The sequence below is a fragment of the Balaenoptera borealis genome (genome assembly GCF_965194805.1).
Source record: "Balaenoptera borealis genome assembly, chromosome: 12".
NCBI classification, from domain to species: Eukaryota; Metazoa; Chordata; class Mammalia; order Artiodactyla; family Balaenopteridae; genus Balaenoptera; species Balaenoptera borealis.
The window spans coordinates 85,892,069-85,909,225 of record NC_138869.1 but is presented as its reverse complement, the minus strand read 5'-3'; the positions used below and the strand labels follow the sequence as shown (position 1 = coordinate 85,909,225).

Genomic DNA, 17,157 nt, shown 5'->3' with positions numbered 1-17,157 from the left:
GCTTTCAGTAAGAAGAATTCTATGTTAGCTTAGAGGAAATTATTTCAAAAATCCACGAAATTATACTTTCATGAAGGACAACACCCATAGAGAGGGGGGCAGCTCATAAGTGTGCAGTGGATTTTCACCAAGTGAACATTGGGGTAAACAACACTCACATCAAGTAACATTTCCAGCATCCCAGGAAACCCTCTTGAATCCTATTCAGTCATAAAGGAACCTCCCCACCCCACCCCTCAGAGTAATCATTATCTTGATTTTTAACACCATAGGTAAGATCTGCCAGTTTCTGATTGGAAAGAATTATACAGTGGATGCCCCTCTGTGTCTGGCTCTCTCACCCAACATTATGTCACTGGGTCTCACCCCTATTGCTGTGTGTGGTTGTAATTTATTTACTCTCATGGTGTTCCATTATATGAATAGACCACATTTCTCGTCCTCTACTGTTCATGGGCATTTGTGTTATATCCAGATTTTACAAATCGGGCCGCTATGAATAATATTTTCATATGTTTGGCACACATATGCATGCATATTTATTGAGTATATAACTAAGAGTGGAAATGCTGGTGAGTGAATGTTTGGCTACCAGCAAAGACGTTTTCAAAATATTTGAATCAATTTGCTCTCCAACTAGCAATATATAAGAGAGATAATTAGCCCAAATTCTTGCCAACAACTGATTTTGCATGACTTTTTCATTTTAACCACTCTGGGCAATGTGCAGCGATGCCATATTATGGTTAATTTGAATTTCCCCTCTGACTAAAAATGTTGAGCAATTTTTCATGGATTTACTTGTCATGTAAATATCCTCAATAGGATGATGGACTAGACAAGTTGTTAATGACTGAATGGGACTCTAGTCATGTGCCAGCCTCTTTTAACTGTTATGGTCCTTCTGCTCTAAAGGATCTGTGGTCAAAGACGGGGGTGGCCTGTGGTATAATAAAAAAGAAAAAAAAAAAAGAAACTTGGTCTTTGTCCCTGCACTTGGAATCTCTTGAGTGATACGAGTGTCTTCGGGGTGCTAAGGAGATAAGTCTTTTCTGAGAGGTCCTAGAAGCTTCAGGATGGGGGCTGGTCACCAGAAAGAACAAGCCATGATCAGAGGTTTGGAACTTTCAGCCTCACTCCCTAACCTCTGGGGAGAGGGGGGCTGGGGGATGAGGTCAATCAGTAATGGTCAATGATTTGATCAATCATGCCTACATCATGAAACTTTTATTAAAAACCCTAAAATGATGGAATTCACAGACCTTGCAAATTGGTGAACACATCCACATGCTGGGAAAGTAGCACACTTCAACTCCATGGTGACTGAGGCTCCTACACTCGGGACCTTTCCAGACCTCGACTTAGGTACCTCTTCATCTGGCTGCTCACTTGTATCAATTATTATAGACTGTAATTGTAAGCATAGCATTCTCCTGAGTTCTATGACTTGTTCTACCAAATTATCAGACTTGGGGGGAACCCCTAGCTTTTCAAGTCAGACAGAAGTGCAGGTAACACAGGGACTTGATGCTTGCAACTTGCTTGTGAAGTAAAGGAAGTCTGCGGGACCGAGCCCTTAAACCTGTGGGGTCTGATGCTAATTCCAGGTAGCTCGTGTCAGAATTGAGTTGAGTTGTAGGACACCCAGTTGGCATCTGAGAATCAGAGGATTGTTTGCGTGAAGGAAAAAATCCCTCACCAGCTCACAAAGAAATTCAGAGTAAGAGTAATAAGCAAGTAAATCTCTACCTTGGATGTCATTTATTAGTCACTTGTTCTTTCAACCAAACCCGAGTGCCTACAATGTACCAGATTCAGTTCCAGTCTCAGATCTTTGCTCTAAGAATTGAAATTTGACGTTCTTTTTCCATCCCTCGCCACCCCCGTATCTGATTAGGAAAATTCCTAGATTAGGAGAATTCCACACTAAAAGAGTCTTGGTAGGAGGCAGAGAACACCTTCCTCCATAAAAGAGGAAAACCCACTTTCCCAAACATTCTTGCAGGTGGACACAGCATGGAGCTCAGACCCCACCACTCAGGAGACCACATTTCAGGCTCTACTCAGGACGTGGTGACACAGAGAGGCTGGGACTGAGCAGAATGCATTTGGCAAGGCTGGTGTGAGTGGCAGTTACACAACCTCCAGTTGTCAGGAGCCACAGTGACAGCCGTCCTCACCGCAGGGTCCACGTCCAGCATGCGGGGCTCACTGTGTGAGCAGTGACATCTGTGCCCAGCAACAGGGGCCAATGTTCCTATGTGGGACCTGGCCTAGGGTGGACACTGTGGATTCTGTTCCCGTGGAGCCTCAAGCCTGCTTCTGTGGCCTTCCCAAAATGATATGAGCCCCCATATCATATATATATGGTACTTTCTGCCTAAATTAGAAAAATTTTGGATCCTATTGTTTGCTCCAAGAGTGAGTGAGAACTCAATCTGGAGAATAATTTCAGAGAGCAAGGATTTCATTATGCTGAACCACTTCCTAAGTCTTCCATCTGACTTCCACCCATGGTAGAGAGAACTACATGTATTTCTCAACATCATATCTCATAATTGACAATATAGGTACTCCCTTTTCTTTCTGAAAAAAACAAAACACTGTTAAATGTGGATTTAAGACCCTTCTCTGGCCACTCTCTGTCACTGACCTTGGTGGTTCCCAAAGTGGCTGAGCACCAGGATTGCTTGTGGGGCTTCTTACAAAATGCTCAGGCCTCTCCCCAGGACCACCTTCTCAGAGTATTAGGCACAAGATCAAGGAATTGGGGCTTCCCTGGTGGCGCAGTGGTTAAGAATCCACCTGCCAATGCAGGGGACACGGGTTTGATCCCTGGTCCAGGAAGATCCCAAATGCCGCAGAGCTACTGAAGCCTGCGCGCCTAGAGCCCGTGCTCCGCAACAAGAGAAGCCACCGCAATGAGAAGCCCGCGCTCTGCAGTGAAGAGTAGCCTGCGCTCTGCAGTGAAGAGTAGCCCCCGCTAGCCACCAACTAGAGAAAAGCCCACATGCAGCAATGAAGACCCAATGCAGCCAAAAATAAATAAATTTAATAAATTTAAAAAAAAAAAAAAAGATCAAGGAATTGCTTATCTAACAAGCCCTATGTGTGAGGCTGATGCACAGCCACGTGGGAATTCTGGTCTGAATTCTTGCTACTAAAAGTGTGATCTGAAGACCAGAAGCATCAGCATCAACCTTGATCTAAACCCAGAATCTCATGCCCTACTCCAGACTTCCTGAATCTTAAAAAGATGTCCAGGGGTTTCCTGTACAAAGCAAAGATCAGACTCCTGGGTCTCTGGGCCTTCTAGACGGGGTGTCAGAACCACGCAGTCTGCTCAGCTGTGTGATCTGATCCGATCACACAGCGCTGGGGGGTCCGGGGTTCAGTCCTTGTTCTTCTTCTTCTACAGCCATCACTCCCTCCCTTGGAGACTTCATCAGTTCTCAAGGCTTTAAATATCATTATGTGGCATCGCCTCCCAAATCTATTTCTCCAGCCCAGACATTGCTCTTAAACTCCAGACTCATTTGTCCAACTGCTAATCCAACTACCTGGCTTGTATTTCTAATAAAATCTCAGCTCAACATCTCTTAAACCAAATGCCCATAATGCCCCCTCTCCCCCAAAATTTGCTCCTTCGTCTTCCCCATCTCTGGTGAGAGTAATGCCATCTTTTTACTTACGTAGTCCAAAATTTAGGGTGTCCTCCTTGACTCTCTTTCTCATACTCCAGATTTAAGCCTTTAGCAAATGCTGTAAAGTCCACCTTCAGAACGTATCCAGAATCTAATTACTTCCCATTACACCCACTGCTCACACCCCAGTTGAAGCAATGGCCATCTCCAGCCTGGACACTGCACTATTTTCCCACTGCTTCCCTACGTCCTCACTCCCTCCTTGCCTCCCAGTTCTGTTCTCAGCACAGCAGCCAAAGTGATACTTTTAAAGGTGAAGTCCAATGGAATATACTCAGCCATAAAAGAGAATGAAGTAATGTCATTTTCAGCAGCATGGATGGCCCTAGAGATTATCATACTAAGTGAAGTAAGGACAGAGAAAGACAAATACCATGTGGTATCATTAATATGTGGAATCTAATTTTTAAAAAAGATACAAATGAACTCATTTACAAAACAGAAACAGACTTACAGATATCAAAACAAACTTACAGTTACCAAAGGGGAAATGTGGGGGGGAGGGATAAATCAGGAGCTTGGGATGAACATACACACACTACTATGTATAAGATAGATAACCAACAAGGACCTACTGTATAGCACAGGGAACTCTATTCAATATTCTGTGATAACCTATATGAGAAAAGAATCTAAAAAAGAAAGAATATATGTATATGTATAGCTGAATCACTTTGCTGTACACTTGAAACTAACACAACATTGTAAATCAACTATACTCCCATAAAATTAAAATATTTAAAAAAAATCAAGAAGTCATACCATGTCCCTCTTCTGCTCAAAACTATCTTATAATTCCCATCTCCCTCAGAGCAAACGTCAAAACCCTTCCAACATCCTCCAGGCCTACATGGTCTGGCTGTACCTCTGATCTCATCTCAATTAATCTCTTCTCCTGCCATACTGGCCTCCTCACTTTAACTGGGACACACAGACATGCTTCTGCCCTGGTGCATTTGCCTGGAGGTTCCCTCTGCCTGGAAAGAACCTCCTCCAGACATCCTCAGGGATAATTCCTCATGTCCTTCAAATCTTTCCTCAAAGGTCACCTTCCCAGTGAGGCCCACACTGACCGCCCTAGTAAAATAGCCATTTTCCCTGTCCCCATACTCACTCTCTGGATCACCTTCTCCACTGCATCTTTTCCATTGTATGTAGCCCCTTGTAACAGAACACTTTCCTTATTTACTATGCTGATAGCACATAGTCTGTCTCTTCCCACTAGAATACATGCTCCACAAGGCCAGCAAGCTTTCTGTTTTTACTTCAGTGATGTTTCCCAGATGCAAAATACTGTGTCATATATCTGGCACACAACGGTATCAGTTGAATGAATGTTCAATGTAAAGCACCTCCCTATTCTAGAGACAGCATCTTTACTAATGTGACCTCAGGCCAAATGCTGTTTTGTGGCAGCTACAGCACAACATCTACTCACATTGACATCAGTGCTGCTGGTGTTTTTCTCACAAGTGCTGCTCTCCCCTTCCCACCAACCAACCTTCCTCCACACTGCCTCCCACAAGTATATTCTTCTTTTCAGAAAACAATGATCTTTGACTTATTGGTCCTATTTTCCAACCAAATATAAACCTAAATTAGACTCTGCTTTACATTTTTTTTTTTTCTTTTTTTTGGCCACACAGGGTGTGGAACTTCCCTGACCAGGGATCAAACCCAAGCCCCCTGAAGTGGAAGAGCAGCATCTTAACCAATGGACCACCAGGGAAGTCCTAGACTCTGCTTTATAAATCCATGAGTTTGTACTGGAGCCAGCACTGGGATTACTAGAGCTAAGGGCAGAGAGAGTGAATGGGTAGGCGAGCAGAGCAGAATCCCGACAGGAACTTACCTAAGACGAGACATTATGGTTTCCCGCCTTTCTGCTAATTCCAGAATCTGGATCCTTTGAGAAGGTTGGGGGAAATATGGAAAGAACAATCAAACCCTAGACAAAGGGCAAGAGCTGGATGAATCTGAAAATCCATCTCTGGACACCACAGACTCTCCTGTGTGCAGGGGCAGCCTTGGGCCTTGTGGGGACCACGACTGGCAAAATGACTCCTCCAGCTGTCAGAGGTGGGGGACACCCAGAGGAGAATAAGACACAAACTCAGGCAAAAACCTCTAAAGAAACAAAGAAACAACAAATAACACCCAAAAGATGGGGGATGAGGACTGGACACAGGCCTGAGCCGAGGCTGACCTGGTGACTTCCTCTGAGATCACAGCTCCTGGTGGGACAAAGTTCTACTGAAGGGACAAGGACAAAGGAGCTGAGAAGATGTGACCAGGAGTGACCACATCAAAGCCCACGATGCAGTGAGCACGGAGTGGGCACAGGCCGCGTCCACGCTCGGCTCCTCACAGCCTCCTCCTGTCCCACCTGCAACAGACAGAGCACAGCAAGCACACGGATTCTGGAAGGTTCTCAGTGCTTCCATTTATTTCCTCTCTCAAACTTTAGGAATCCTCTCCTTTATTATCCCATCAACCCCTCATGGCAGGAATTAGAAAAAAAAAATTCATATATAGGGATTTTATTTTCAATAAGGATATAAAACATTATTACTCAGTGCAACACGAAGTTAAGACAGGGATCGAGGTGGCCCAGCCCTGCCTCTGCTGGAACAGGCAAGTGGATCAGGGAAGAGAACACAGGTCAGGGTGGGGAGGGGTCGTGGTGGGCAGGGGTGGGCCAGTCTCCCCACCTCCTCACATTATGCTATGAGGAACACAGACACATTCAGATGCAGCTGCAGAAAGAAGAGTCACGGGATCTGAAGCCACAAAGTGGGACCGTGCATCACTCAGTCCCCACGAGGTTGCTGTCTCACACTGTGAAAGAAAATAATCATGAACAAATTCAGGTCAATCATGTAAGTACTGACCTTCCCAACAGCCCCCCACATGGTCAAATGTCCCACTCAAAGATCCCCACCACCCGGGGAATCCCCTCGGCCCCAACACCTCTCCCAGTCTAGGCCCTCCAGGGTCTCACCTTTAGGATCCGTGAGAGACACATCAGAGCCCTGGGCACTGTCACTGCCTGGGGGAGAACAAAACCAGGACGTGGTCAGAGCCCACAGGAGAGAAACTAGAGAAGGAACTTTAGGAGGGTGAGCCCCCCATGGCCTCCTGTCTGCACCCTCACAAGGGTCTCAGGAATCACACCCCCTCCATACTCACTTGCAGCCTGAGCATAGCTCCCTCCTTTTTCACCTGTAAGAAGAAAACATCACGTGAGAGGCCAGGGAAAAGACTGAGTTGAGATCCTAGAGGAACCCCCTAGTCCTGGACCACAGAGAACTTTCCAGAACTGTAACCAAAAATCCAGGACAGGAGCAGGAACATGAAGAAAGGAGATGTGGGGGGACTGGACCAGCTGCCCTCCTGGGACTCTGTCCTTAGCGGGACCTTCCCCCTCTGACCTTCAAGTGCTGAGAAACAGGCCCCCAACTGGAATTATGAAGGTGAAAAATCTGTCTTTCATTTTCACATGTACTTTACAAAAGGGTAAGTGTTAGCACTCAGCTCCATATTCCACATGTGTGTGTAGGGTACTTTCCAGTAATGAGGCAGGCAAACTTCTACCTGGGCTTGAAACCCCCCAGTGAGACAAGAAAACTCAGATCCCTCCCTCCCTTCCCTACCTGAGTGCTTCTTCCTCCAGATCACAGCTCCAGCCACCACGGCTCCAGTGACCACCAAGGGAACCAGGCCAACAATGAGGCCCATGATGGGGACGGTGGGCTGAGGAGGTTCTGTGGAGGAAAGGGAAGGGGCCCTGATCTCAGGCTTGAATCCCGACCTTGCTGAACGTGTCCAGAAGGGCTCCTGCTTTATCTGAGAAGCTCCATCTCCCATCTCCCTCCTTACCCCATCTCAGGGTGAGAGGCTCCTGAAGCCCCTCGTGCTGCACATGGCACGTGTATCTCTGCTCCTCTCCAGAAGGCACCACCAGAGCCGCCCACTTCTGGAAGGTTCCATCCCCTGAAGGCCTGGTCTCCACAAGCTCCATGTCCTGGATCTGATCCTCTCCATCACGTTGCCAGGTCAGTGAAATCTCCTCAGGGTAGAAGCCCAGGGCCCAGCACCTCAGGGTGACCGCACGGTCAGAGATGGGGTGATGGGTCACGTGTGTCTTTGGAGGATCTGAGGAGGAAGAATCAGAAAATTCACACTTAGTGTTACCTTCATGGGCCACTAAAGCAGCATCATGTGACCATCCTGAGAATGGACAGCACAGTGGGTTTGAAAATAACGAGCACAAACACCAGACACAGGCCTGGACTCCGGGGTCTGGGAAAATCTCCCAGTCCTTGGAAAGTTCTAGAATAAGGATGAAAGCCAAGGTAGGAGGCTCCATGTAAAGGGGAGAATACAGAGTAATGGTCCTGTCTTTGGTGGAGGCTGTATGATTCAGAAAAGCTGGAGTCAGGCCTCCTAAGATGTCCTCAGGCTGAGAACAGGCCTTGAGAGAGAAAGTCATGGTTCACAAGATGGGGGTCAGGGTCAAAGGGCACCGATGATCAGTTATTTCAGGGATGGTTTCCGGCTTCTTCCCCAAAGAGACTGGATTCCTTAACTGTCTTTCAGAGAAGTGAGGCCACCGGCGAGTCACTGTCTTGTACATAATATGAAAACCTGGGCGGATTCCTCCCTCTCCCGACAAGAAGTTGGGGCGCTGTTCCCACAGGGACCCCATTTCCTCCCCTTGTGGGAAGCCAGCTCCAGCCCGAGGGGAGACCAGGGAGGCCCCGCGGCTCCTCGTACCTGCGCGCTGCAGCGTGTCCTTCCCGGTCTCCAGGTATCTGAGGAGCGCCTCTACGCATGCCCCGTCCAGGTAGGCTCTGTTGCGCTCCGCAGCACCGGCCGCCTCACACTTGCGCTTGGTGATCTGAGCCGGCTCGTCGGCCGCGGTCCAGGAGCGCAGGTCCTCGTTCAGGGCGATGTAATCGGCGCCGTCGTAGGCGAACTGTCTGTACCCGCGGAGGAGGCGACCGTCCGGCCCCACGTCGCAGCCGTACATCTCCTGGAGGGTGTGAGACCCTGACCCCGCCCCGACCAGCCGCAGTGATTAAACCCAAACTGAAAATGAAACCGGGTAAAGTCCCCGCGGGCTGTTCCCGGGTCGGGGACCGGGGGGTCCCGCAATGTTGGGGTGACCCTCGGAGACTCAGGGCGACGCCGGCCCGTCCCTGGGGATGGGGGTCGTGACCCGGATCCGGGCCCGCGTCGCTCACCGGCCTCGCTCTGGTTGTAGTAGCCGCGCAGGATGTGCAGGTTCGCTCGGAAAGTCTGTGCGTCGTCCTTGGAGATCTGCGTCTCCTCCTCCCAATACTCCGGCCCCTCCTGCTCCATCCACGGCGCCCGCGGCTCCTTCCTCGGATTCGGGGCGTCGCTGTCGAACCGCACGAACTGCGTGTCGTCCACGTAGCCGACGGCGATGAAGCGGGGCTCCCCGCGGCCGGGCCGGGACACCCCGGTGTGGAAATACCTCAGGGAGTGGGAGCCTGGGGGCGGGGAGCGGTGACACCCGGTCCGACCCTCCTCCCGGAGCGGGTCCCCGGGTCCGAGGTGGTGGGGTCTGGGGGGTGGGGGGCAAGGGGCGGCGTGAGACCTGAATGGGTGAGAGGAGGGTGTAGGACACTGGGACAGGGGAGCGGTCAGAGCTGGGCGGCGAGGTGAGGGTGTGGGCGGAGAGTTGCGGAATTGCTCCTCCCCCGCCCCGGGTCTTGCCCCCCAGTCAGGCGGTCCCCTCGCTCCTCCCCGCAGAGGCCGTTCCCTCCTGACCCCGCACTCACCTGCCCAGGTCTCGGTCAGGGCCAGGGCCCCCGAGAGCAGCAGGAGGAGGGTTCGCGGCGCCATGACCCGCACCCTCGGGGTCTGAGGAGAAGCTGAGTTCCGGCGGGTCGGTGGAAACTTCGTAACCGGGAACCGCGGGGACGCCGATTGGCTTCTAGAAACCAGACACGCAATGGGAGTGAGGACTGGGGCGTCGTCATGAGTATCCAGTCAGGAGGGTTCGACACAGGCTGTGAGAGAGAAAGTGAAACTCAGGGGAGATGAAGAATCCCCAACACGGAGCGTCCCCGCCCCAGACACCGCCCTCAGAGAGACCCTGTGAGCCACACTCGAGTTCTGGGACTTTGCTCTGATCCCGCTCCTCCTGCACCGAGTGCTCTTCGTCACATTGTCTCTCTGAGTCCTGACCCAGGGGCTGTCTGAGGAAACCAAGAAGCCATGCCCAGATTGGGCTCAGCCAGTTTTTCCTCCAGTGTTCTTTCTGAAACCATCGTGGCTGAACAGGACCATCTGCCTCTCACCCCTTATCTCTCACCCCTTGGACTCTTCTAGAAGAAAACTCACCCGCTAGGGACCTTGATGCCAGAGAGTGAGGTGTCCCTCGGAATGGAGGTGGAGGAACAGGGGTTTTGTGCTTTAAACCTGGAGAAGTTGTTCCTGAAAACACCAGAGAGATTCCCATATGGATCAGTTTCCTTTGTGTTTGTTAACTATAGCGGGGAGCACAATCTTGATGATCCACAAACATCAGGAATCTAATCTGTAAAACTGATTTTGGCCCTTACCAATATAGAAATGTGTCTAAATAGCACTGCCAATCATACTCACAAAGCTCCTAAATTTTACTTTCCCAAACCATGTATCAGTGTCTCCTGTGTTGCTGTGTTTTAAAATTGTCTTCATTCCATATCCCTGAGTTTGTGTGAGTTGAAGAGGAGCAGAAAAATACCACCCCAAAATATATCATTTTGGCATATTGATTATTTTGAACTGAAGTTATGATGAAATAAAATTTATATTTTAAGGCAAGACAAGAAAAAATTAAACATAAAATTCTCTCCCTGTGCTTGCTTGGGCCTCCTCCCTCCCTCTCTAATGTGCCGTGTGTGTTCGCATTACACATTAACCAAACTTCCTCAAAGATGGGAGTGCCTGCTCAACCATAAAGATCAACTTTCTTTTTTTCTTCTGATGCTAGCAGTGTAACTTCTTAAAAGAATAGCATTCTTTCCCAGCTCTGTAGGGGGTCATGGTGACTTGCTGCTCACTTTTACGCTTTGTACGTACTTACCTGGACTATGTACCCTTGGTGAACTTTGTGTAAAATATCAGTATGTCATTTTGATGTATGATCCTTTGTCTCGAAAATGTATGTGACTGTGCCTTTGACTTCGAACAGGCAGAACAGTTCTCAGAGCTTTCCGAAAATCTGCTTCCCAGGTTATAATCCTCAGTTTCGCTCAAATAAAATTCCCTTTTTTCTTCTTAACTTGATAGTTAATTGAATTTTCATTAACAGTTGCTTAGGAAACAGCAATGCAAGAAGGACACTCTGACCGCCCTTTGTCTCCTTGAAAGCAGGAAGTAAATCTCGCATGTCAAAGGTACCCTCCCTGTACCAGGAGGGTAGAAGGCAACCTTAACACAAGAGGTAGGGAATTTAGGGCCAAGAACGCTGTTTAAAGGAAACTTCTTACTTCACTAATTTACTGCCCCAAGGCCCAATTTCTTTGTCTTGTCAGTTCTTCAAATTTTTATTGTGTATTTGTCTAAAAGGTATAAAAGCTGCCTGTTTTGGTCACTTGGGTCTCATATGTCTATGAACTCCCATACATATGAAATTAAGTTTATTTTCTCCTGCTAATCTGTCTTATGTCAATTTAATTATTAGACCAGCCAAAGAATCTAGCAGGGAAGAAAGGAAAAGTTTTCCTTCCCTACAGATCCTGGACATAGTATCTTCAATACATGGAAGCACAATGTGTTACTGTGTATTTCATCTAGAAGAGTGTGCAAATTTTAATCACCCCAAAGGTGCAAGTACTCAATGCAGTCAAAATGCCCTTCACCAACATTCATGCATTGCACATGTTTATGATTAACACCTAAAGAATGTACATATTTTGTCGGGGCACTTGGTATTATTTTCTTTACCCTGATTAACATTGCAAGGCAATTGGTTTTATGCAGCCCCACAGAATGTAGTAAATGCTATCTGCAAAGAATATCCTGCTAAGCCTGTAGATATATATTTATTAAAAATCTGGGGAGTTCCCTGGTGGTCCAGTGGTTAGGACTGGGCACCTTCACTGCCGTAGCTTGGGTTCAATCCCTGGTCAGGGAACTAAGACCCCGCAGGCCGCACAGCCTGGGACAAAAGAAAAAAATTCTGGCCATGTGGGATCCTTGGGGAGCTGAGGATCCCTGCTACCCTTTGTGGTGCTCTCTTCCTGCTGCCTTTCCTGGCTGGCTTCCACCCCATCCCCACAGCAGAGCCTACATTAGTGTTTGGTTGAATAACTGTGAGCAAGGTGAATAACCAGGGGGGTGGTTATTAGAAGTCCTTCATAGAATCTGCCTATCATGGCTTGGTTCTTCCTTTTGTGTTTAATTGGGTCACAGCTAGAAACTGAAGTTCAAGTTAATAGAGTGTTTGAATAGTAATGAAATACATCCTATTGGGACTTCCCTGGTGGTCCAGTGGTTGAGAATCTGCCTTCCAATGCAGAGGATGCAGGTTCAATCCCTGGTTGGGGAACTAGGATCCCACATGCCACGGGGCAACTAAGCCCGTGCTAGAGAGGCCGAAACAAGAGAAGCCCGCACACAGCAACTAGAGAAAGCCTGAGCACCGCAAGGAAGAGCCCGTGTGCCACAACAAAGACCCAGCGCAACCAAAATTAAAAAAAAAAAAAAAAATCCTATTAGCCGTTTAAGAAGGAAATTCTTCTTAAATCTTAAAACCAAATGACATGTTTAATATCTTTAATTAATTTAGAGCAAACAAAAATTAAAGTACAATAATTTATTTTCCTCCTGAGACACTATATTAGTTACCTACTGCTGCAAAATAAATTATTCAAAACTTAGCTGCTCAAAACAACAAACATTTATTATCTCCCAGAGTGTTTCTGGCTCTGGGCCTCTCTAAAGGAGACAATCAAGTTGTCAACCAGGGCTGCATCATCTGATGGCTTGACTAGGGCTGCAGGATTCACATGAAACACGGCTCACTCGTACGGCTCTTGGAAGAGGGCCTCAATTTGCAGCCACATGGACCTTTCCATAGGGCTGCTTATGACATGGCAGCTGGCTTCCCCCAGAGCAAGTGATCTGAGCGAGAGAGCAACAAAGATGGAAGCTGAAGTGAGTTTTATGTCCTAGACCCAGTGTCATACACCATTACATCAGCATTACTCTATCAGGTAGAAGTGAGTCATTAAGTGCAGCCCACACTCAGGAGGAGAAAATTAAGCTCCACCTTTGGAAGGGAGGAGCATCAAAGCATTCATGTCTGTGCTAAAACCAAAGTTAAAATTAAATATTTTTTCAGGATTTTAAAAATCAAATACTGGAGTATATGGTATATACACTTTAACCATACTAGATAATGCTATTTTGATTTCCAAAGTGCTAGTACCCAACACAACATTGTAAATCAACTATACTTCAGTAAAAACATAAATTTAAAAAAAAGTGCTAGTACCAACTTAAGCTTTTACCAGAAATGTGTAAGAGTTCATGGAGCTGATGTGTTTGCTCTGAAAATGAAACAAACTCAGCTTGGGACTTCCCTGGTGGTCCAGTGGTTAAGAATCCACCTTCCAATGCAGGGGACGCGGGTTCAACCCCTGGCTGGGAACTAGGATCCCACATGCCACAGGGCAACTAAGCGCGCTGCAACTACTGAGCCTGCGCCACAACTGGAGAGCCCACACGCTGCAACTACTGAGCCTGCAAGCTCTGGAGCCCACGCGCCACAACTAGTGAGAAGCCTGCGTGCCGCAACGAAGAGCCCGCATGCCGCAACTAAGACCCGATGCAGCCAAATAAATAAATAAATATTTTTTAAAAAGAAACAAACAAACTCAGCTTAAGGAAAGGAAATAGGAGTTGAAAGTCACTTCCTTGTTTGCAGAATCACCCACGCGTTTTCTTTTCTTCCTTTATTTTACTTTTATTCCATATACCTTGGCATTATAATTTTAGCATATACAGATAATGCTTCCTTTCAGTATAACCACATAGTATTATTTTATATGTTTGAAACATCCAGTAATAAGAATAAAGGAAGGAGGAGAGGAGAGAAGGAAGAAAGCAAGGGGGAAGGAGAAAAGACAAAAGAAAATAAAAGTAAAAGAAAGAAGAGGGGAAAAAAAGGAAAAAAAAAGAAAGAAGAGGAAGAGAGGATTTGGAAATGAGTATAAATAACATTTTCAAGGTGAAAGGAGATCAAACAGATTTAGGCAATACCTATAGAACAATAGAGACTTAAGAGAGCTTTGTTAGTTATCTATTGCTGTGTATCAAACTACTTCTAAATCTTAGCAGCTTAAAACAGCAAACATCTATAGTTAGTCAGACAGAGAAAGACAAATATCAAATGATATCACTTATATGTGGAATCTTAAAAAAAATGATACAAATGAGCTTATTTACAAAACAGAAATAGGCTCACAGACATAGAAAACAAACTTCCGGTTACCAAAGGCAAAAGTGGGTGGGGGGAGATATAAATTAGGAGTTTGGGATTAACATATACACACTACTATATATAAAATAGGTAAACAATGATCTAATAGCACAAGGAATTATATTCAATATCTTGTAATAACCTATAATAGAAAAGAATCTGAAAAAGAATATATATCAATATATATGTATTTACTGAATCACTTTGCTGTACACTTGAAACTAACACAACATTGTAACTTAACTACACTTCAATTTTTAAAAAACCAAACATCTATCACCTCAAAGAGATAATACGAAACAAGCAAAATGGAACAGATGCTGGTAGGAGAAGTTGGATAAAGAGAAGGATTTTACAAGATGGAATAAGTAAACAGGTTGTTGGTATACAGATGGAAATTATTTTGTTAGTCCCAGTCCTCCAAGAAACAAATGCCAAAATAGGATTAAATTCAGCAGAATTTTATTAAACATCTGTCAGAGAATATGGAGAGGGAACCAGAAAAGATGAGAGTCAGCAGACCAAGATGCAACTCTGATCGAAAGTGATGGACAGAAGGAGAGGTTTCCTGGACTATCCAAGACCACCAAAAACAATCTAAGCGAAGTTAAGCAACGCCAGAGGGAGTCCTCAAGTCACAGTTGGTCATCAGAGGAGTCCCATGTCTCCCAGGAATGAGCCTCCCATAGTGTCCCTGCTGTGACCAGTTACTGTCTGGGAACAGCCCACGGGAAGCAGGGCCTCTGCACAAACGCTGCCATAGATTTCAGAGCACAGGAGCGTGGGCCCTGTGCCTTACCTGGGAGTGTGACCCAAACTTTCACACCTGATGGGTCTGGGCCTCTGGAAATCAAACACTTCTGTTATTGGACTTAATTACATCCCTCCCAACCAAATTCTTATGTTGAAGACCTAAAGACCAATGAGATTCTATTTGAAGATAAAGCCTTTAAGGAGGTAATTAAGGCTAAACAAGATCATAAGGATGGAGCCCTAATATGATAGGACTGGTGTCTTTATAAGAAGAGCAAGAGACACCAGAGAGAGCCTTTTTTTTTTGGTTGGGGTGGTGGTGTGGCCATACCGAGTGGCTTGTGGGATCTTAGTTCCCTGACCAGGGATCAAACCCGGGCCCTCGGCAGTGAAAGTATGGAGTCCTAACCACTGGACCACCAGGGAATTCCGTCTCTCTTTTTCAATTCCCCTGTGCTCACAGAGGAAAGGCTGTGAGAAGGTCACTGTCTGCAAGCCAGGAAGAGAGGCCCCACCAGACACTAACCCTGCTGGCATCTTGATCTTGGACTTCCAGCCTCCAGAACTGTGAGCAAATTAATTTCTGTTTTTAAGTCTCCCAGCCGATGGTATTCTGTCATTACAGCTTGAGCAGCCTTTCTCAGGCTGGGTTGCTGCATTTGTCTGTTCAAATTACAGGGAACGTGAGAGAACCAGGAAGCGCCCAGTCTACCACCACTTCTGAATGGATTCCTCCTGCCCTCATTGTGTGATAGTAGCTCCACCCCTTTCTGCAAATTAGGGTAAATTACTCCTGCCTCAAGAAGAGGGAACTCCTCTTCTCACCTGCTGGTCTCTGGGCACATGGAGTCCAGACTTCCCTGGTGGCAACAGTAATGTGTAGAGGTGTAGTTCCATGGTATCCTTGTGGTATACCTTATAAGAGTGCCCCTTTTGAGAACCAGGACCTCCAACCCTGTGGAGATGTGAAGGCAGGAAGCGTAAAATCCCCCAGTGGGTGATTGGAAGTAATGGTAAATGGAGTGACACCTGTTTCCAAACCTTGGTCCTGGACCCACCTTAATTTTCCTATTGAGAACATGGCACTATATAAAGGTCTCTGATTTAATAATACACTGCATCCAGAAAGATGTAACCCCATCCCTTCAAGATGTTTCCTCAAAGTTGGAGCTTTAGTTGCATCTTCAGAAGGCCTGTCCAGCATTCTGTGTGGCCGGCAGCCCCTGGGTGGTGCAGATTGTGATATGACAGGTGGATCTCATGGTCATGGCCCAGCCTGCACCTCCTTCACTGTGAAGCTGGCCCCTGGTCGGATACTCTGCTAAGAGCAATTCCAAGTCTGTGCATCAGGAATTTCAATGGCCACCAGGTAGCGGTGCTGGCTAAAGTTCTGAGGACTGGAAAAGAAGATCCGTACATGGAATAGGTGTCTGTCCCAGTGAAGATGAACCTCTGGCCCTGCAAGGATGGAGGGGACAGAAAGCAAGTCAATTTGTCAATTAGCAGCTAGTTGGTCACTCAAGAGATAGTGCTATATCAGGGCCCGGTATTGGTCTCTAATGCTGACAAGTTGAACATTCAGGGGAAGGTGTCGGAATTCTAAAGTCAATGTTCACCTGCTCAATGTCCATGCCTCGGCTGAACAGGTTGGTAGCCACGAGAATTCACAGTTGAAAATCTTTAAACTGTTGATACTGAGAAAGCCTTTGTGAGAAAGGAAAGCAGAAAAATGTTGAAAGTCCCTTCTTTTAATGGCCTCTTTTCCTTGCAAGGACACAAAACATCTTCCCCTTCTCTGACTCACCTCTCCTCCTGGGGCATCCCACAGTGGATGGCAATGGCTGGGAAGTTTTGCTCCACTAGGAGGCGGGCCAGGGCAATGCAACGCTGCACAGACCTCAAAAGGATCATTACGTGTTGGGTGGGGGGTGGTGGTGAGAATGAGGGGATGTGGGCTCCCAGGCAGGCTGCCTTAAACTCCTTGAGCTCCCAGCCACCCTTAGACGTGGCCCTGTCCACCAGGGGGCCCAGGAGCCAGCCCCACACACAAGTGTGCAGGCACTAGACCTAAGATTCCCAAGGCCCTGCAGCCCGAAACCCCTGGACCCAGCTCCACCCATCAGTGGGCAGGCACCAGCCCCAGGACACTCTGGGCCCTGGCACTACCCACCAGCAAGTCGATACCAGCCTCGGGACCAG

The 17,157-nt window shown here is 47.1% G+C and overlaps 1 protein-coding gene across 3 annotated transcripts; it reads right to left on the bottom strand.

The window, feature by feature from the left end:
* Positions 1 to 6,228: 6,228 nt before the first annotated feature.
* On the bottom strand, positions 6,229 to 9,760 carry LOC309607867 (BOLA class I histocompatibility antigen, alpha chain BL3-7-like). 3 transcript variants are annotated; one of them, XM_082346984.1, is made up of 8 exons: positions 9,512 to 9,760; positions 8,951 to 9,220; positions 8,481 to 8,756; positions 7,584 to 7,859; positions 7,358 to 7,468; positions 6,894 to 6,926; positions 6,706 to 6,753; positions 6,229 to 6,542 (listed from the first exon to the last, which is right to left on the bottom strand). In XM_082346984.1, the coding sequence occupies exons 1-8, from the start codon at positions 9,573 to 9,575 to the stop codon at positions 6,538 to 6,540; spliced, it is 1,083 nt and encodes a 360-aa protein (XP_082203110.1). In that variant the 5' UTR covers positions 9,576 to 9,760; the 3' UTR covers positions 6,229 to 6,537. The 3 variants fall into 3 exon arrangements, with proteins under 3 accessions (XP_082203110.1, XP_082203111.1, XP_082203109.1); XM_082346985.1 differs by lacking the exon at positions 6,894 to 6,926 and having other exon boundaries at positions 7,325 to 7,468; positions 9,512 to 9,670; XM_082346983.1 differs by having other exon boundaries at positions 6,454 to 6,753.
* Positions 9,761 to 17,157: the final 7,397 nt, after the last annotated feature.

What these genes read in the sequence shown, in the direction of transcription:
- LOC309607867 (XM_082346983.1), bottom strand. Translation starts at nt 9,575, where the DNA reads ATGGCGCCGCGAACCCTCCTCCTGCTGCTCTCGGGGGCCCTGGCCCTG. An exon ending in GGACACGCTGCAGCGCGCAG is followed by an intron (nt 7,860 to 8,480) that starts GTACGAGGAGCC and finishes CTTCCTCCTCAG; the next exon opens with ATCCTCCAAAGACACACGTG. An exon ending in CTGGAGGAAGAAGCACTCAG is followed by an intron (nt 6,927 to 7,357) that starts GTAGGGAAGGGA and finishes TTCTTCTTACAG; the next exon opens with GTGAAAAAGGAGGGAGCTAT.